This window comes from Miscanthus floridulus, chromosome 13 (assembly GCF_019320115.1).
Source record: "Miscanthus floridulus cultivar M001 chromosome 13, ASM1932011v1, whole genome shotgun sequence".
In the NCBI taxonomy this organism is placed as follows: Eukaryota; Viridiplantae; Streptophyta; class Magnoliopsida; order Poales; family Poaceae; genus Miscanthus; species Miscanthus floridulus.
In genome coordinates this window covers 52,122,076-52,143,795 of record NC_089592.1, presented here as the reverse complement: position 1 = coordinate 52,143,795, position 21,720 = coordinate 52,122,076, and the positions used below count along the sequence as shown (strand labels likewise).

At 44.5% G+C, this 21,720-nt stretch overlaps 1 protein-coding gene across 1 annotated transcript; it reads left to right on the top strand.

The window, feature by feature from the left end:
- Positions 1-11,064: 11,064 nt before the first annotated feature.
- Positions 11,065-16,802, top strand: LOC136499277 (serine/arginine-rich splicing factor SR45a-like). Its single transcript, XM_066494992.1, has 8 exons — positions 11,065-11,220; positions 11,989-12,055; positions 13,052-13,074; positions 13,181-13,387; positions 13,531-13,633; positions 13,973-14,122; positions 15,531-15,585; positions 16,289-16,802. The coding sequence occupies exons 3-8, from the start codon at positions 13,052-13,054 to the stop codon at positions 16,582-16,584; spliced, it is 834 nt and encodes a 277-aa protein (XP_066351089.1). The 5' UTR covers positions 11,065-11,220; positions 11,989-12,055; the 3' UTR covers positions 16,585-16,802.
- The last annotated feature ends 4,918 nt before the right edge of the window (positions 16,803-21,720 follow it).

Here is a 21,720-nt window from a genome sequence, read left to right as displayed (position 1 = left end):
GAAAATTGGTTCCTTGTTGAAGATTTCTTTCCCCATCTTTGTTAGCCCTTCTTCCTCAAGCTTCTTGCAACGAGTACGCTGGAGTTTGCGCTTTTGTGTTCTTGACAAACCTGAAGGGCACCATGTCGGTAGGAAGTTCTCAAGAGTCGATGTGCTACTCTAGGCATCATGATCATTTGTAGTAGGGCCCCTTGATATTTTCTCCACATCAGATTGGTCCAAATTGTCAATGACAATCGGTCCTTCACTTTCTTTGATTGAAAAATATGCGAAGACGATTTTGATGATAATTTGCTCATCGGCCTTTCCTATGGGATTAGTGAGAACTTCCTTGTTTGTCAACACATAAACTTGCTCTATTGATGCCTTACCCTTTTGTTGGACCTAATTAGCAAGCTTAACCAAAACCGTCTTAATTGGTCCTGCCTTGTTGGAGCTCGATTGGCCATAGCTCAATCGGCTATGAGGGACATACCGTTGCTCATTGTGAGCTAAACCAACAGGCATCCTCCAATGGTGAGGATTTTGACGTATTAATGGGTAAGGAATCAATACTCCATCTTTATATGTGTGCTGCAATTTTTGCTTGCAGCTAGCTTGACTGATTTGGGAAATCGATCTTGCTGATTTTTTCTGTCCACCAATAGTAAAATCAGTTTGGTCAACTTTTAAAGTTAGCCTAATCGATCCTCTTCGAACAATAGTGTTATTGGTTGATTTATGCTTGTCCACGGGAGTTTGAGCTTGACCCCCGAGCCTAGTAAATTTGATAGTGATCTTAAGGCTCTCCTGATTATCATTGGACTTTTCTAGCACCACCTCACGATCTAAGACTTTCTTTCCCTTCTTATGTTCTCTAGGGTCATCGATTATCATATTCTTTCCAATAGCGAAATCGGCTTGCTCCGGTCGAATCAAGATGGCTGGATTATTGATCTCCAGAGTTTCAGCCATGGAAAGTGTCTTTTTGCAAGGCAAAGGATGTGCATCTCCGTCATGCGTAGCTTGCATGTCCAACTTTGCCTTTTTTATTTCCAAATCTGATTAATATTTTTTTGTGAATCGATTTGGGAGGCATTACATGAAGCCTTAGGCATTGGAGCCATACTTGATGACTTTGGAGAGTTAGACAACATCGTAATATGAGGCAATGAAGCGTGCGGTGCTATTGTCCCATCATCGGTTCGAGAAGTATAAGCCGAATTGGGTGTATATGTAGTAGCGGGAAGAATAGTGCTAACCCCTCCTGAATTAGTCTTATCGGTTTCAGTTGCTGAAGAGACCAATTTGGGTTTCTTCCTAAAAATAATCTTGCCATATTGATCAATATAGCAATAAGATAGCCTCTTACCAGGAGGTATAGTGGTAGCCTCTCCTAAATTGGCCCTATCGGTCTCAGGCGCTAGTCAAAATAATAGTAAAATGACCTCTCATACTGAGGTTGACTAAAAACCGAGGCCGATTCACTAGTATATCCAACATGAAGTGAAGTAGTAATAGGAGTACCAAAGATTCCTTCCTCTAACTTATCAAATGCAGAATTCATCTTAACCATAGTATAGAAAAGAGGAGAATCTTTAGTAATCCCATCTACCTTCAGCTTAGCTATGGTTGTAGACCTGATGAGGATCTCCTCACCCATTGGACTAGTCAACTCGCCGTTGCGACCGTTGTTCCACATCTTGATAAAAGGAGATTAAGACCAGATGCTTTTGGCCTTTTCGGCCAGATTAAGCAACAGTAATGAGAACATAAAAAGGTAAATCGGTAAAGAGTAGGCCTAGGGCAAAGAGATTCAGCTACAAAGTAGAGCCGAAGCAATCTTTTTCCCCAGTGGAGTTACCAAAAAGTGTGCTGATGCTTAATTAGGTCACACACTCGATAAGGAGCAAGATCGCTCGATGTAGGGCCTAACTGATTTTGGGATCGGCCGACGCCTAGGGGATGTCCACACCTAGACCTTGTGCCTCTAGCGATGAGCGCGATATGTAAGACACATCGCCGGAGGAGCCTTGCCGGGAACGCGATACGCAAGACACGTCGGCGAGGTCTCTTGAGACCCAAAACCCCACACGCCCCGGAGGGACCCCGTTGGGGCGTGCGGTGGCTATGTGCTGCCCTAGCCGGCCTAACCGCTCTAGAGCGTCGTCGTCATTGATCCTCCAGCCATGCAGCACCGCACGAAGAATGAGGAGAAGAGGTAGAGTGGAAGAGAGGGTAAAAAGGGATAGTAGATTGATTTGTTGTGTTTTTGTTTCGATTGGATAGATGGGAACTCAATCGGCTATAATCCTCTCATATATAGAGAGGGGTTGGCCTTATCCCAGTAGGAAACCTCTCCAAGACTTATTTTTTAAGTTTCACACGAGTTTAGAATAGTTCGGATCGAAATCCAAAAGGCCAGATCTAAACAGGTCTTTTTATTAAGTCTGTCGAAAGTCCCGACTTGGGTCAGAACTCTCGATGTGGGGATAACCCTAGACACCCGAGCAGGTTTCTTTAGGCTTTTCAGAAGTCCTAACACCCATCGAAACTTCCAACGGTCGAAAGTCCCGACTCGGGTCGAAACTTTCAACAACGGAGCATTTTTCCCGGGGCATAACAAGACTCTAAATTAGACATTCCATATATGTTTTTTTACCGTCTCAATGGGAGGAATGTAATGGTGAAATCCGTTCCATATTTTGATCACTTCACAAAATAGACATTTTTTGTGTCAACAACTATCTATCCTAAACCCAGTCACATACTCTATTACGTCTTGACCGACAAAAATAAGTTTTTTTATACCGTTACAGTTTTACAAGTTTAAAGATACGCTATTTTAATTCGTCTATTTAGAGAACTATTATTATATTTATGTCTCCTCATCCATGCCATTTTATACGTCTCCTGCATACCTAGGTCTACAGCCAGGCACGTATACATACATAGGAAACGTGTATGTACGTCAAGTCCTGCCTCCTCCCTTAACAAGCCCGCCCGCTGCGGCCTGCGCGCGAGCGGCGCGGTGGCTAGCACGCGAGGTGGAGAGCACGAGTGCCTGCGGCGGCCTACGCACGAGGCACGCACTCATTGCCGCTCTTCTCCTTGCCGTGGCTACGACTGTGACTACGCCTCGCCATGTTGGGGTCCCTTCTACCTGTTGCGGCTGGGGCGCAAGGACGCGCTCGCCTCGTCGCCAGCTGTGCCCAACACCGAGCTCCCGCTCCCAACTCCACCGTGCCTGCCCTCATCGCCATGTTTGCCGCCAAGGGGTTCGTGGTCCAGGAGCTCCTCACGCTCTCCACCCTGCGCCCATGTGTCTCAGCGATGTACGCGTCGTGCTCGGCGCACGGCATCTCCACCATCTGTCACCCCTCGCGTTCGAAGATGCCGAGGAATGCCTTGGCGCTGGTGCAGCGGGTCGGACAAATGACGGTGGCGACGGCGACCGTGAAGGATGCGGTCGCGCCGACCGTGTGGGCCGGCTGCTGTTTCAACGCGACGGACTTCCTATGTTGTGTTCTTCCCTTTGTAATCGTGTCACATTGTGTATGTTGTGCTCTACCCTTTGTAATCATGTCACATTGTGTATCCATATTTAGTGCATAGTTTAGTTTGCTGAACATTCAAACATGTTTGTAATTTGCGTAGATTCTTGGGTGCCACGGTGATTGCACACGTGGGCACGCCGAGACCGCGTCTTAAGGGCCGTTCCCATCATGGTGAGCATGCCGTGCATGTCGCATGGATACCGCAAGATAAGGTATACCATGTAGCTGCTAACCGTGGCAGGGAAACTGGATCGTAGGCCTTGATAAGATCAATTGAATGCATCAAAGAAAGGTGCGCATCGCAGTGGAAAGAAATAGTTTTCTCTGTGTTCTTGTTCTGAGCTCTCACACACAAAGTTCCTAGTGACCGCGCTCCAGGCATCGCCAGAGCCGGCGAGGTCCTAGGTCCGGCGAGCCGCCAGCCCTAACACTGTGGTATCGGAGCCGTTGGATGTTCTACGGTGGATCTGTGAGTCCACCACGAGAGCCAGCAAAGAAGAAGCACGTGATCCCGCGTCGACAACCGCTGTCCACCATGGGCGACACCGGAGGCTCCAGCTCTGGCGGCGTGAAGGAGAATTCCCTGATGTGGCCCATGCTGACTCGCTCCAACTACATGGAGTGGACCATGCTGATGCAATGCAACTACGAGGCAATGGAGATATGGTATGCCATAGATCCTGGTACAAATCCGAAGTGAGCCCATGATCGCCAGGCCTTGAGCGCACTCATGCGCTCGGTGCCGAGCGAGATGTGGCAAACGCTTGGGAACCGCAAGACCGTGAAGGAGGCATGGGAGGTGGTGCGAACGATGTGCCTTGGAGCGGATCGCGTGAAGGATGTCAACGCACAGAAGCTGCTGCAGGAGTTCGAGAACATCAAGTTCAAGGACGGCGAGACGATCGATGACTTCGGAATGCGCATCACCAACCTCATCGGCAACCTCAAGTCTCTCGGTGAGACGATGGAGGATACATGTGTCGTGAAGAAGTTCCTGTGCGTCGTGCCCGCCTAGTTCACCAGCATCGTTGTCTCCATCGAGATGTTCTACGATCTCAAAACTCTGACAGTGGAGGAGCTCGTGGGGCGTCTTCGTGTGGCGGAGGAGCGGTTCGACGACAAGATCGATAACATCACCGACAAGGCGGGCCGACTGCTGTTGGCCGAGGAAGATTGGCTGGAGAAGAATCAACATCGACTCTGCACTGCACAAAAGGAAGGCGATGGGAGCGGTGGATCCACCCAGGCCAAGAACAAACAGCCGGCGGCACGTCCTGAAGGCGGCGACGCTGGCGGCGTCAAACTCACTTCGATGGGAACACCATGGCGCAAGGGTTGGTGCCGCAACTGTGGCTTCTATGGCCATTGGGCGGAGGACTGCAAGCGCCCACCCAAGAAGGATAAGAAGAAAGAGGGGCAACCAGTAGAGGTGAACATGGCTGTTGGTCATGAAACCAGCGCACTGATGCTAGCCATGTGTGACGTCGTGCATGGGTCGTACCAGTTCGTCCATCTGATGAAGAAAGTGATCCCCGTTGATGTCCCCGACAACGTGTGGGTGTTGGACACCGGCGTGAGCAATCATATGACGGGCACATGGTCAGCGTTCTCACAGCTCGACACCAGTGTTTGTGGCTCGGTGCGGTTCGGCGACGGCTCCCGCGTCGACATCCATGGTGTGGGATCTGTGGTGATCCAGGATCGTCAACACGGTCACAAGGTACTAACTGATGTCTACTTTATTCCTTAGTTGAAGAGTAGCATAATTAGCTTGGGTTAGTTAGAAGAAAAGGGCTTTAAGTATATGGGAGGAGATGGAAGACTTCGTGTGTTTGATCAGGAATAGACCCTGCTAATCTCTGCACCTAGAACTGGCAATAGACTGTACCTTGCAAATCTGAATCTAGTTCCACTAGTTTGCTTGCTTGCATAGTGTGACAATCAGTCTTGACTTTGCATGCTAGATATGGGCATTTAAATTTCAGAGCTTTGAGTGATCTCAATGCTAAGCATATGGTAGAGGGGTTGCCAGCAGTTATAAGGGTAGAAAAAGTGTGTGATGGTTGTGTTCTTAGGAAACAACACAGAACTCCTTTTCCCAAAGTGTCAAGCTACAGAGCTGAAAAGTGCTTAGAACTTGTGCATGCTGATTTATGTGGTCATATTACCCTAAAGACAGTAGGAGGTGCATCTTATTTCCTCTTGGTAGTTGATGATCATAGTAGATACATGTGGGTAGAGATGCTGAAATCAAAAGATCAGGCTCTAGAGTGTTTCAAGAAAATAAAACTTAGAGCTGAAATGGAGTTAGATGGCAAGTTGAAAGCACTTAGGACTGACAGAGGAGGAGAATTTGTGTCAAATATGTTCTCTGTATTCTGCAGTGAAGGTGGAATCAAACACTTCACCACTCCATATTCTCCCCAACAGAATGGAGTGGTGGAGAGGAGAAATCAAACTGTCATTGAAATGGCAAGATGCATGTTGAAATCAATGAATGTTCCATCTGAACTTTGGGGTGAAGCAGTGTGCACTGCTGTCTACATATTGAACAGATCACCTACAAAGAGTCTGAACAATATGACACCCTTTGAGGCTTGGCATGGGAAAAAGCCCAAGGTGAATCATCTCAGGACTTTTGGTTGTGTAGCACATGTGAAGCTGATTGGTCCAGGTTTGAAGAAACTCTCTAACAGATCAAAGAAAATGGTCTTTATAGGCTATGAATCAGGCACAAAAGGTTACAGATTTTATGACCCTACTACTAAGAGATTGGTTGTCAGCAGAGATGTTATTTTTGATGAAAAACAACCCTGGAGTTGGACCAATACAGTCAGCAACACAGACCAACTTTCAGACAGTTTTGTTGTCAGTTATGAACAGTCTGATGAAAATCCGACAATAGGAGATGAAGCAGTAGAACCTGCTGCAGAAAACCAAGGGGGTGAGGTTGAAGAACAAGGAGATGTTGTCTATCCAAATGAAGCAACTCCTAGTCCCTAGAATACTCTAGGATCAAATCAAGCACCAGTTGTGAATTGGGCAACACCCCCGAGTAATCATTCAGAAGATACTTTTGGGGGACCACTCAGATTCAGAACACTTGATGATTTGTTTGGTTCGACTGAAGAAGTTTAGGATTATGAATTCAGTGGTGTGTGCTTGCTTGCAGCTGATGAACCATCTAGAGTAGATGAAGCACTAGAGGAGGAGTGCTGGCTGGAAGCTATGAACAATGAGTTGAAATCAATACAAGAAAATAACACTTGGTATTATACAGATTTGCCAAAAGGTCACAAAGCAATAGGTTTGAAGTGGGTTTATAAGGTGAAAAGGGATCTAGAAGGTAATATACTCAAGCACAAAGCAAGACTTATTGCAAAGGGCTATGCTCAAAAGCATGGAGTGGACTATGAGGAGGTATTTGCTCCTGTAGCTAGGCTAGAGACTGTCAAGTTGATCCTAGCACTAGCAGCTCAGGGAAGGTGGCAAGTGCATCACATGGATGTCAAGTCTGCTTTCTTGAATGGAGATTTGCAGGAGGAAGTATATGTTCATCAACCTCCAGGCTTCCAGAATCCAAGGTGCCCAGGGAAGGTGATGAAATTAAGAAAGGCATTGTATGGCCTGAAACAGGCACCTAGGGCCTAGAATGCAAAATTGGACCATGAACTTGTGAAACTGGGGTTCTGTAGAAGTGAAGAGGAACATGCAGTCTATAAAAGAGGGAGTGGTGACTCATTGTTGCTACTTGGAGTCTATGTAGACGATCTCATCATCTGTGGACCTGACAGCAAGAAAATTTCAGAGTTCAAGCAACAAATGTGCAGAACTTTCAGTATGAGTGATTTGGGCCTATTGAGCTATTACTTGGGTATGGAAGTAAATCAGAAACCTAGGGAGATCTCTATTTGCCAAAGAGCATATGCAACAAAATTGGTTGAGCAATGTGGTATGACTGGCTGTAACACAGTGGATAGCCCAATGGATCAGAATAGTAAACTCTTGCCAGGAAAGCCAGATACTACAAGAGATATAACCAGATTCAGAAGCATTGTTGGTAGCTTGAGATATCTAGTTAATACTAGGCCAGACCTTGCTTACTCAGTAGGGATGGTTAGTAGATTCATGGAGTCTCCTACTAATGAGCATTGGGCTGCTTTGAAGAGGATTGTGAGATACATAGCAGGAACCACTGAATATGGTTGTAAGTACCTGAACAAACCCACTACAGAACTGAAACTGTTAGGCTACTCTGACAGTGATCATGCTGGTGACTTGGAGAAAAGAAAGAGCACTTCTGGTGTGGTGTTCTTCCTGAATGGCAATGTTGTAACCTGGTCCTCATAGAAACAAAGAGCAGTGTCACTGTCAAGTTGTGAGGCCAAATATATAGCTGCAGCTTCAGCTGCTTGCCAAGGTGTGTGGCTGAGTAGACTCATTGCAGATTTGACTGGAGAAGAACTGCAAAAGTTCAAGCTTCTCATGGACAGCAAGTTAGCACTTGAGCTGTGCAAGAATCTGGTGTATCATGAAAGAACTAAGCACATCGACACTTGGTACCATTACATAAGAGAGTGTGTTGCTGATGGGATTGCAAAAGTGGATCATGTGAGCACTGATAAACAGCTTGCAGACATCCTGATGAAGCCACTGGGAAGGGTGAAATTCGTGGAGATGCGTCAACAGCTGGGCATCAGTAAGTTGTGTCACGATTAAGGGGGTGAAATGTTGTGTTCTGCCCTTTGTAATCGTGTCACATTATGTATCCATATTTAGTGCATAGTTTAGTTTGTTGAACATTCAAACATGTTTGTAATTTGCGTAGATTCTTGGGTGCCACGGTGATTGCACACGTGGGCACGCCGAGACCGCGTCGTAAGGGCCGTTCCCATCATGGTGAGCATGCCGTGCATGTCGCATGGATACCGCAAGATAAGGTATACCATGTAGCTGCTAACCGTGGCGGGGAAACCGGATCGTAGGCCTTGATAAGATCAATTGAATGCATCAAAGAAAGGTGCACATCGCAGTGGAAAGAAACAGTTTTCTCTGTGTTCTTGTTCCGAGCTCTCACACACAAAGTTCCTGGTGACCGCGCTCCGGGCATCGCCGAAGCCGGCGAGATCCTAGGTCCGGCGAGCCGCCGGCCCTAACATCCTAGAGAGGCTGCGCGGCAAGTGGCTGTTACTCGTGAGTCCATGCTCTACGTCCTACGCAAGGCCCTGCCAGACAAGGCCAGGATGTTCAAGACGCACGGTGTAGGCCTAATCATCTATCCCAACTCACATGCACCCACCAAGGGCCGAGCCTACCTCCATTCCCTCGAGGTGCGCAGCGAGGTGCTCCGGGAAGTCGTAGCAGTCGACGCGGAAGGCGAGGGCGCCGGACGCGTAGCAGGCGGTGAAGCCGGACTGCTGGAGCAGCGGCTTGTGCCACACCGTCAGCACCGCCGGCCGCTCCTAGGCCTGGTGGTGGCCCGCCTTGGCCTCGCGGCGGCTGCTGCTGCTGGTCGCGGCAGCGGGCTCCGGAGCGATGGCGATGGCGTTGCGGCTGCATGATGCGGGGGGTTGGATTGGCTTGGAGGGGATCGGATGGGCTCCTGGCTGTCACCGCGCTGGTGCGCTTGGAGGCCGCACTGCAGCGGCGCGACGGCAGCCCCGTGGCGCGGCTCGCCGACTTTTTGACGCGGCGACGTGTCCGGCGCGGGAGGCGAGGCATTCGCGGGTGGTGGAGGTGGCGTTCGGGGCGAGCGCGGTGAGGTGAGGCCTTTTGGCTTGAACTTATTAGTCACACCACAATATTTTTCTTTCATAATAAAATAATTTAAGCCGAGCACTTGATGTTGGTATGGGTTTTTGTACGCGTACGTGTCTGACAATGGGCCCTTATACGCGACAGGTGTAGAAAATAGTATGAATGAGTGAGAGATAGAATTGTAACATAGATCTTTGAATAGACGAATTGTAGAAAACTTTGGCCTCAATAAAAAAAACAAAAGTAAAGTCTATACTTTTGTCTTTGTGCTTGCTTCTCGCTTTTTCTATGTAACGTTGAGCATTATCAACTGGTGGCCTTCTCTATCCACGCTGTGGATGCCATCTAACTTAACCCTTAGTGTTGATTTCACCTAGCTCAATCAACACTTAAACACATGGTCAGTCCAACGGTTGTCACTCAATAACTAAAATCAAACATAAAGTTTCAACCATACATGCTAACACTGTTACTTTGAAAGGGCAGGGGGGTCAACGCTAACTATGGTTCTAACGATGCTTCACCTACATTTCTACATAGTCTTGATGATTAACATCAACTAAGTATAATACTTTCTCCGTTCTAAATTATAAGACATTTTTAAAAAAATTATAGTTTGATTTATCCTCTAAACACTAATCTCGAATGAGAAGAACTAACGAATGCTAGGGGAGCATACCTCTGTCTGCTCTCAGCGGACGTAACATCATGTAGATCGACTGATGCGACGCTACACCCGCAAAAACGATAACAAAAACCGTTCAGGAGGTAAAAAATGAACAGTTTTAAGTTAAGAAGTCAAACAAAATCACTTTTGTAGATAAGATGGAAATGGGGAGTTGAGGCTAATAGACTTTTTTGGATTTTTTTTAGAAACAAAAGACTTCTTTTCTTTTTTTAGGGACAAAAGACTTCTTTAGATGGAAATACTTTTTTTTTCTTACAATTACATACCCCTTGTTTAGGTCCTACCAAAACCTTTACATCTCGTCACATCGAATGTTTTGACATATACATAGAGTATTAAATATAGACTAAAAAATAATTAATTACATAGATTACGACTAATTTGCGAGACGAATCTTTTAAGCCTAAGGGCAGTCCCAATGAAAAAAAACTAGTAGTTTCTATAACATAGGATACCGCACAAAAAAAAATATTGCTTTCCAACCCATGGTTTCTATGAGTAATAATTATTTTTTCTTTCTCTCTCCCAACTCTATCTTCTTCCTCCAATGGGAGTGCGGTACAAGCCCCCTAAAAACTGGTGGTTTCTCCCCAATTGCGATTTCATGGTTTCTTGGTGTATTGGGTCACGAGAAGACCTGATTTCTTCATGAGGAAATAATTTCTAGGATTTTTGCTCTCTTTCTTCATTAATTACGTTGTCATGTCAGCGTTTTGCCTACGTGGCAAATCATTTAATGAGGATAGAAACCATCATCAATACATCATTGGAACTGCCCTAATTAGCCTATGATCTGGCAATAAAAGTGCTACAGTAACATATAATGATGGATTAATTAGACTTAATAAATTCGTCTCGCGGTTTACCTACGGATTCTGTAATTTATTTTTTTATTAGTATCGAAACACCCCATACAACATTCAAACGTGACACCCGATATAACACCCCGAAACTTTACTGCCAGAAACTGAACAAGGCCATAAAGCACTTTGATCAGGCCGGCCTTAGGCGAATTGCAGCCCATATGGGCCCGTTCAACGGCGGCACGGCACGGCACGACAAGCAAGCGGTCACGTGCGAGCTGATTTTTGTCGCAGCGGGTAGCCCTGTCCCTGACCTGTGACCTGACCCTGACCCGTGCGGCCCCTTGACGTGCTGCTCCTCGCAGACGGCTCCAGAGCCGCCGCCTCGCCCTCTCGCCATCGGCCGGCGACGGTGGCTGCTTCCCCGAGCCCGCAGGTGCTGGCTTCTACCTCCGCCGTTCCCCTTCCTCTTCCTCGTAGCTGTTCGCGTTGCTGTGGGTCTGACATTTCCTCGTGAATCCACACGGCTTAGATCGGGTGGTAGATCTGGTTGGGCTAGTCGCTGTCTGAAGCAGCTGCCGAGCTAGGTCGCAGCTGCGGCGCTGCCTCCGGGGTCTTGCGGCGCCAGATCTGGATAGGAAAACGCCGCGCACGAACTGAGCTAAATTTTGTTCGATTCGAGTTCTTATAGGGGTTCGTGTGGCTGCGTGTTTTGGATTTTTCTTCCGCTGGTTGCGGGGTGCCGAGAAAGGGAATCGTGGCTGATTCTTGTTGCCGGCCTCGAACCAGATCTGGTCATGCTGCTACCGTGGATGACTTATTGCTTGATTCCGATTTGTTTGTTTTGTTTTCTTATTTCTTCCGTTCAATAATAGTCTCAAGACCCATGAGCATATATACCGGAAAGTGGAGACAGATTTGGAAATCTTCATTTATTATTATTGCTAGCTTATAGTTTTGGGGTACTATACTATTTTTCCTGGTTCTCTTAATTGAACTAGTAAATCATCAAATCTGCCACTACAGTCGTCATGGGCAACCGAAAAAAAAAACTAAACAACACCTAATCGGGGCGCCTAGAACAGTCCACGAACCTGAACTGCTGAACTTAAATGGTTGGAAGCCACAGATGTGTACTTTGCACTTTCTGGTTCCTGATGGTTTGTTTACTGATTTATGCTCATTTACTCTTTCCTTCTTGCAGGTAGACCACCTTTAGTTGGTTCCTCGAGTCTTCATCTGGTGCTTCGGTTTGCAGCTTCATTTTTAAGGTACTCAGATCATCACTGCCAAGTATTATGGTATATGGACTCTTCTGTCATGTATGGGTCTAGGCTAGGAAATTTCCTGTTTGAAAATCTAACCTACTGGGGAGTGGGGAGATGCCCAACAATCCAAAGAAACCCACATTCTACAAAACACTATGTTTACTTGTTGATTTAGTCTTCAAAAGCTAGGTTCTCCCAGAATTCGATCATTACTTGGTTCATGTTTTGCTTTGTTTAACACTCGAGGTGGGGTCACTGGATCATTCAATTCATGTATGTTCTGGCATATCATCATTTATTTTTTAGTTTCATTTTGCATTTTATTAGTTAGTGGATGCTTCAGCAGTGTGGTGTATATTTAATAATTTGTGGTTTGGTGTATGTGAGTAATTAGAATGGAATTTGCTATATACACTAGTTCTGCTTGTATTTCTGCTATGTGTTCCACAGTTACATTTTGTCAACTTCATGATGCGTGCCATCACTGCAGTTCCTCATATGTGATTGAAGTTTCATGGAACGACCCACTGATTTTGCTATAATAATATGAATAGCCTGGTAAAACTAAACATGAAAAATAAGTATTTGGAAAGGTGAACCAAGAAGTGTAGACCTATTGGACAACTACGCTTTGTTTCAGGTTATTAAGGTAGAATAATTACGAGCTGAAGATGGATTCTTATCATACTTTTTTTGCTATCTTGCCTCATTTTGGTCTTTGAGCTGCCAATTTCTATTACTTTTTGTTACAATAATGTATCTTTTCATGTCACATTGCTTAAGTGTGTATACCAGTTAAAAGGCAAAATATTCCATTTTGCTTCCTTCCCTATTTCCATAGACGGATAAGCCCTAATGTTGTCACATGTGTTTATTCACATTTCAAGTTTTAGGATTAATTGTGAAGTTTGTTTTCTTCCTATGATTAGTATTTATGTTGCAGTCTGTAATTTATTGGCTGTTTATCTGACACTACACTCTGTTGTGTTTTCTTATTAGATGTCACAAGCCAGGGAAGTGAGGTTAGTACCCCGCATGGTGGACTTGTTATAATAATTCTCTTGTTCTCTCACTCAGACCAAATTCTTATAATCTGGTGTGTTCTGGTTTTTGAAATATTGCTTTTAGGTACACTGCACGGTCTATTACACCTCCTGATGATAGAAATGGCACTTCAAGCTCACCTCCTCCAAAGAGACGCAGCCCCTCAAGGTCACCTCCACCAAAGAGTGCTTCACGGTCCTCACGTCCAAGGAGTCCAAAGAGACGCAGCACTTCAAGGTCTCCTCCTAGGAGACGTGGTAGATCAAGGTCAAGGGATAGAAGTCGGTCCAGGCAAGTATATCACTTGTAATTGATAGTTTATCAAATATTAATGGTTCCAATGAGGCAATGATTTGTTTTTAGCTCCAGTTTTGCAATTCTACACAAATATGTGACTGGGGCAGTACTGATGTTCAGTTCTTTATCATGCACAGGAGCCCAGATGATAGAAATCCAGGGAATAACCTTTATGTGACTGGATTGTCTACTCGTGTAACTGAAGAAGATCTTCAGAAGTTCTTTAGTAAAGAAGGAAAGGTATGGTCTCAAATTATTAGTTCACGCATTCTTATTATGATGGTCTCTTGGGGTCATCTTTGGTGCATGGCTGGAGCCTTGCTCTTAAGGAGATGTTTCTTCAGCTAAGCACAGAGATACGAGTGCTGGGTTAGTGTATTATGCTGTGAGTGTTGAGTTCAGGAGTCTCTCTTCCTTGTACTAGTAGTAGACTCTTGTCTCCTACGTATTATTTCTCTTCTTAATGAAATGACATGCTGTTCTCCTGCGTTGTTCGAGAAAATTATTGTCTCAAATTTACCTCTATCTGATTGTCTAACCTTCTGGTATCCAATTAATCAGTTCCATCTTTCAATGCAGGTTAAAAACTGTCATGTTGTTCTTGATCCTAGGACAAAAGAATCCCGTGGCTTTGCCTTTGTGACTATGGATACTCTTGAAGATGCAAGACGCTGCATCAAGTATCTGCACCGCACTGTACTTGAAGGTCGCCTGGTCACTGTAGAGAAGGTAGATACTAACTGTACTGATTCATTACATTACGCATTTTTCTGTTGCATTTTTGTTGAATAGTGCTAGTTTTGTCATGTTATCTTTGTATATAGTAATTTCATGTAGTCTAATACTAGCAGTAGTACAGTTAAAAATATAAAGCTACTATACTGTCAAGCATGGTTTTTTGTCTTGTGTCTGTCCCTCCCCCAACTTGCTTGGGACTGACAGGATATGTTGTTGTTGTTGTTGTTGTGTCTGTCCCTCCCCCCTCCCACTTTAGTCTTGAAAATCACTGATGTCTTAGTAACATAGTAATACATTAATCTTGTGCACCATGGAAAAAGCATATTCCATTACATTAAAACTTCAATGATGCTATGCTATGTTCAGTTTAAAACTTTGGTGAAGTGTCCTTGACTCCTTGAGATGAGGTATGTTATGGGTAGAAGATTACAAATATGCTCTTTCCCTGTGATGGAAGAGTATATTCTGGAACAGCCAAGCCTGGAAATTCCACTCAGGTGAAATGGGCCAGACTAAATTCAAAGAGAATCATTTGTGATGTGTTCTGATGCAATCCTAGTGTGGTGAATGGGGAAAACCTCTTCTGTGGCTCTTCAACTGGGGTCTTAACTCTCGTCTCGTGCTGACTTCCTGACCTTCCAGTTTAACATGGTGCTGGGCTGCCTCTACGTCAACCTGGTTGGTCCAGGCTGTGCAGTCTTCAACCATGGTTGTCTCCAAAGGATGTGCAGCTGACGTGATGGTGCTTATCACCACACCCTCAGAGCTCATCACCACTTGTCGTCTACACCTCCCTCACCGACAATGCATACGTGCTACATCAACACGAGGGCTGTCGCCATAGAGCGATCGTGGAGTCTTGTTGTGTGTTGCATCACCGCCACCACCACCGCCACCGCCACCTCTACCACAACCGCCATCGTCAACATCACGCTCATGATCCAACAGGCTCTACGATTTGTCTGCTTCGACTAAGCTTACATGGTGCATGCTGCTGCCATGTCACGACACCAACCACCGAGTCTGATGCGAACTTCATCGACCAGTATCTTGATTTGAGGGACATCACAAGAGGCATAAGCTGGCGCTTCCTTGGACCATGGCTACACCGACCACGGAACGAGTGCACAAAAGTCATCTTTGGTTGAGCTGGCATGAAACGTAAAGTTATTAATCTACTTGTATCACAAGAATTTTGATCAAGAATTGACAAGCTTAATGATCCATGACTCTATTTTTTTTCAGCAAAAGGGCAAAGCTTAGTTTCTTTATCAATTCTATTAACTACTCTGTTCGAATTTAAGATTGAATTGGGTTCCTCCTTTATTTGGCGTACTTGAAGTTCATTGCTTGTTTCATTGCGTACCAACTAATACATTTGTTCACGACTTCATTTCAGGCTAAAAGAACTCGTGAAAGGACCCCTACTCCTGGAAAATACTGCGGTCAAAGAGGTATGAACCAAAGTTGGCCAGTTTTGCACCTCCACATGATATGACCACAATGCTTTCTGTATTAAGCATCATTTGTCTTGCTTCTGGAAGTGTTGTTCAGTTTGCATACATTGTAGTTGAATGGATAACACTTCATTTGTTTGCAGTTGTCAGATGTGGTATGCTGTTTTATTAATCATAAACATGAACTCAGTCTCTAAACATTTTGTGTCACTCATGTGGTATTTGTTTGCTTGTTTGTTGTTTTATCAAGTGATCTCTAAATATTCTAATGACCGACCTCCATGAGGTGTTATGTTTCCTACAACCTGTGATTATAATTGTAGCTTTTATGGTGTTCTCTATTTTTAGCTGGCATAATTCCACACTATCGAAGCTCTGAGTACACATCTGGTCTAGGTGGTGTTCTATATTTTTAGCTGGCATACACTATCAAAGCTTTGAGTATACATCTATGGTTTAGGTCATTGTTTTCCTTGATTCAAATCACATTTTTGAAGTAGTGAAAAATCACAAGCGTAGCCATGGGAAACTTGTGTGACAGTGAGTATGTGCCAATTTGGTGGCATATATCTTTTATAGGCTTGTGATCCACATGTGTGCTTTAAAACATTAGTAAGGAAAAACATTGGTTTGCGATCGTTCCTTTTGTATTTTGCATTATTGCAGCTATATCTTTAATATTTTTTTCTTAAAAATGCAGGAGGATCTCAAAGGAGCCCATCACCTTACCGCGCTCGCAGAAGGGAGCGATCCCGCTCAAGGGAACGCAGAAGGGAGCGGTCACATTCAAGGGATCGAAGGGAACGGTCTCGCTCAAGGGAACACCGGAGGGAGCGGTCTCGCTCAAGGGACCGCCGGAGGGAGCGGTCCCGTTCAAGGGACCGCAGAAGGGAGTGGTCACGCGCAAGAGACCGCAGGGGCAGTTCACCCCATGACAGAAGGCGCGGAGAGCGGTCCAGATCACCCACCAGCAATGGGAACCACAAGGCAGACTAGGAAGCGCTTCCCTAGTGTGGAACCTTTTCGTTTCGGGACTAGTCGTGATTGTGTGAACAATGGAACTTGTAATGCTACCTTCAAAATGGTCTGACTGAGACGTTAGCGTGGAGTTTTAGTGGTGTTGCTGTATTTTATTGTTGTTTTATTAAAAGTACGCTATTCTGTTAGCTTTCAGATCGAAATATCGAATGATGTTTGTTATTGTTCTGGAATCATATGAAACTATGACATTCTTGTGTGTTTGCTTAAAGTCGTTGTGTCATGTACATGTGTTAGCATAACATTGACACGTTGCACGGTAGATGCCTCTGGTCAATGCTAAGTTGCCTTAAGTTTTCAGTATGGCATTACCCATTAGTGGGCCTGAGTTATTTGAGGGTGATGCGGCTTAAGCGTTCAGTAGTACTCACACTGCATGCATTTCTACTTGCGTGCCCCTCTCTCTCTCTCAGCTAGTCGTACGGAGGGAACCCCGATACTGAGGCAGGAACTTTTGTCGTTTAAAATAAAAATTTTGAACCAAATTAAATCTGTGGAGTTTTGGAGCGATCAACTGGTCCAAGTAGCGTGACGATAGCAGTTGTCCCATCCCATGGTACGGACGGAAAACGGGATACTTCCTCTGTTCCACACGACCGGTGGGTCCGATCGTTGAACAGAAGCTTCTGATATCATCGTCGTCATCCTATGATGACAATTTCTTAGAGTGAAGTCAAACGCAATGTGCAGACCGGTCAGCAACAAGCAATGCTGGGCCACCTGCATTGCATGCACGCGCCGCGCCCACCGGAGGAACTACGAACACCAACTTGGTGCGTGACTGCGTGGTGTGTCCCCTGCTCCTGCCTGCTACGGGGAGGGAGAACTGGAGAAGGCAGGGAACTCCGCCGTGTCCTTTTCCACTTCCAATGCAGAGGTACACGTACACCTCGTAGTCGTAGCATCAGATGACAATACCGTACGCGTTGTAGTCACTCATGTCATGTAGGGTGCAATTATAAAGGAGGAACCATCTGGCCAATTGCTAGCCCTTTTGCAACTTGAAGTCACATAAACGCACTGAGATCATCCTGATCTAGAGAATAGAGATGGAATGACTCACCACGTATGCCACTTGCTTGATGAACAGGTTGCTTGAGTACATGCATGTAGTTGCTAGTTGAATTGAAACTGCTCATATATTGTATCATCACTCATGTAGAAAGAGCTAATTAAACTGCTACTTGAAGAGGTTTTGGCCCTGTTCGCTTGTCTTACGAGCCGTACTATTTCAACGAATAAACAATGTTTTTCTCTCACAGCAAATCAGCATTTTCAGCCATAGCTTTTCAGCAAAACGAACAGAGCCTTTGTCGCAGCACGTGCATGCCGCCTGTTGATTGTAAGCCCTTGGCTTTGCCATTACAATGCAAGGACGACGTTCCAACAGCAATTGCTAACCCAGTGCAAGGGTGCAGTGTACACAGAACAGAACGGATACGTACCTACCAGAACAGAATATCTCATAGCTCCAAGAAAAAAGGTGCAAAAGAGCTAATAAATGCATGCTGCACACGCGAAACAACTTTTTCTTTGGACTAAGCCCTTGTTTAGTTACCTAAAATCTAAACTTTGGCACTATATAAAAAGAAGATTTTTCGTCACATCAAACTTGCGGTATATGCATGGAGTATTAAATGTTGACGAAATCAAAAACTAATTGCACAGTTTGGTTGTACTTTGCGAGACGAACGTTTTGAGTCTAATTAGTCAACGATTAGACAATTATTACCAAATACAAACGAAATACTATAGTACACTACAATGTTACAGCAACTAAACGGGCCCTAAGGTAACAAAAGGCACTTCTATTTGGATGTCAGTAGTTGGCAAGGAAACAAAGTGATGATGGGCACAATGTCTCCTCCTCCTCCTCCTCTCTCTCTCTCTCTCTCTCTCTCTGACGTCACCAGGCCTAGTGCTGATCTTTCGTCTCTGACGTCACGAGGAGACAGGAGAGGTACTTGCGGTTTTGTTTATTCCAGCGACGCGCAAAGAGGGTTGCAGATTCCGGGCGTACACGTCGGCCGGTCGCCGGTCAAGCTTGTCTGATTTCTCCACACCCAACCCAAAACTCTGACCATCACTTCACGTCTTCACCCGTCCCTTCGCCACTTCACTGTATTTTTTAATTAACAATAAAAACATCTCACTCTCACCATCAATCTCAGGCCCCTACTATATAATAATAATAATATCTCGATTTATATAAGCATCGCATTGGTCAACAAAGATCAGTTTTTGTTAGACTTTCTTCATTCAGTGTGCTTTACTAGTATATAAGATAAGATACAATCCACATATATAAATCCATGATACTGTAGTGCCAAATGGCACAAGTGAAGCTGCCTGCAAAAATCTGAAAGTGATTCTACGCTGTTATCGAGCCTATCGTCTCATGAGTTGTTTTGGTCAGTTTTTTTTTTTTTTTTTTTTTTTTTTTTTGAAAATCACAATAGCACCGGCGTCAAGTTGAGAGTTGAAGCCAAGTGTGAAGGTTCGACATAAGAAACCCCACTAGATGATATATACTTAATTCACAATTGTCTTAGGTCTAATTTGGATCACCTGGAACTAAAGTTTAGCTAGACTAAAGTTTAGTCTAACGTTGTTTGGGTACATGGAGTAAAAGTAAACTAGAAAGCACAAAATCTTTGGTGGACAAAGACTCAAATGCACCTTTTAATCTATAATATTAGTCCACATTTGCAAACTAATGGGCTAATAGCTAGCTAGTTGGGTTGGAAAACTAAAAATTAGTTCACTTTTTGGTTCACAAGTTTGGATACATAAACCTAAAGTTTATGTGACTAAAGTTTAGTCCATGGTATCCAAACGTGTCATTAGTTATTGTAGTATCTTGTTATTTTTACATTATTTTTCATCACATGCTCCTTCCAAGATAATTATCGGTTCAGTTTAAACCTTCTAAATTACTAAATATATTGAATACTATTCCGCTAGGTTTATTTTTATTTTAAAAAAAAATCATAGACCTAGATTCATGAAACCTTAAATTTCACAAGACATGAGAAAAAAAAACCAAGCGTGCTGGTAGCAGTAGCAGATGACATGCTAGGAATGGAATCCCATTTGACGAGCATACGTATACAGCCTGTGCCAAATGCACGAACGGAAAAAATGAAACGGGGTCAGGCTATATGTAAGACCCAAAAAGGGACAAAATTTAATCTCCAGCAGAACAAGTGAGGTCACACACAAACAAATTGGAGCAGAGTTTAGACGACCGCTGGTAGTTGTGCCTTCGCCCTCACGGTCACCAGCCAAACCCGGAGCTGCAGCTGCGGCTAAGATTGTACCACATTGCAGCTGCTAGCAGCAAAAAAAGGTGAGACAAGAAAGAGAAAGAAGGAAGAAAGGAAAAGGGCATTTTATGGCAAACTTGGGAGGTTTGAACCGGTCAGGATTTTGACTTTGAACCCTCCGCATTGGATTGCAGCTGCATTGCCTTTGTTGTTGTCTTGCCTATGCCTTGGCCACCTCACGTCTCCCCTGTGCTGCCTTGCCGGGCCTGGATGGAAGGCACGTGGACCCGGTTCCAAAGATTCCTCCCCCACGGTTGTTGCGGAGGGCAGTCCGCGTGTGTCCCGGGACGGCTGGTGTGGTTGGTTTCACGGTTCAAACAACGGAAAATACCAACTTGAGTCCAAACCGACCAAAGTGAAGGTATTCGGAATGATTATTAAGCCAACCAAAAGACCGCCATTGGAATGGTATCGCATGGTTTTTTTTTTTTTCAACAGCAAAGCCAGAGCACCCGTCCACTCTCGCTCATGACTAGCCCTGTTTTCGCCGTCAACAAGCGATCGCTGCTTCTATCTTGTATCTAGAACTAGAAGAGTACAAATCGTTGATATTGAGGTGACCACAGCTCTCCCTTTTGCTTACGTATATAGAACAAGGCGTACAAATATATCATATTGGATTCGATCATTCCAACGGTATATATAACCAATCTAATGCTATGTTAAGCTTATCTAGGATCCTATCTTGATTAATTACGTTGGAAGTGCAGACCCCAGGGCCCAGCTCTTTGTTATTGAATTCTTTTTTTCTCCAAAAGATTTCCAAGAAATTTCCAATACAAAACCACCTACCACGTAGAGTATGGTTTTCCTTCATTTTCCCTTCTTTTCTGAGACGGCCTTTTAAATTTGTTTGTCAATGTGGCATACAGCCAAAAGGTCTTGAGGTTTATCCAAAATACTTGGAGGGAGGACAAGTGTTTAAATGACTAGTTATGTTAGAATGCACTCGAATCATAAAGTACATCATGTTTCTAATCAAATATAGTGACAATACATTCGCAAAGAGAGCGGTGGCGTCAACATGCGCCTTTGAAGTAACAAATTGGCATAGCTAAAAACACTGTAGTCTCCCAATGTCAAAGAACTTCCTCTTCTTTACTTGTTTCTTTTTCTTAGAACTTTCAGAATATAACACATGAGAAACAAGAAAAGAGGGACTAAAGAGCCAAAGAAACCTTTGGCACCATAACGGTGGTGCAAGGTTGTTCAAAGCTACTTGATCCCAACCCCTTCTCTACGCGGACCAGAACAAGAGCCGATTGTTTTGCTCGTGGAGACTCCAAGCGACCAAGGGTCCAATGCAACCGAGATATCAAAACGTTTCCTATGGGTACACTTTTGATTGGTCCTCGACTCACCAGACATTACAAACATGCCATTCCTCTTCTTTGCCAATCACAAAACAACCATGAACAACGAAACCACACACATCCGTGCATTGGTACGCGTCTAGACATGTTCAGGGCCACATCGACCCGATCTATTAAAAAAAAGTGATCCAACTCGACCTGCCAGGTCAAGTTTGGATCATGATTTTTGACGTATGGCCTGATTTAACTAAAAAACTGACTTAGTAGAAAAAAAAATCAAGAAATAGTTTAACCTAATTCAACAGTCTGTCGGGTCAAGCTCAGGCCAAAGATTTTACTTTGACTATTTTTTCAGCTCACCAGACATTTGATCAGGTGGTCTAGTACCATTTCATCTTGGGAAACTTGTGCTTGCTCGGCCACGTGTCAGTGCTTTTTTTAAACTCAAATATGAG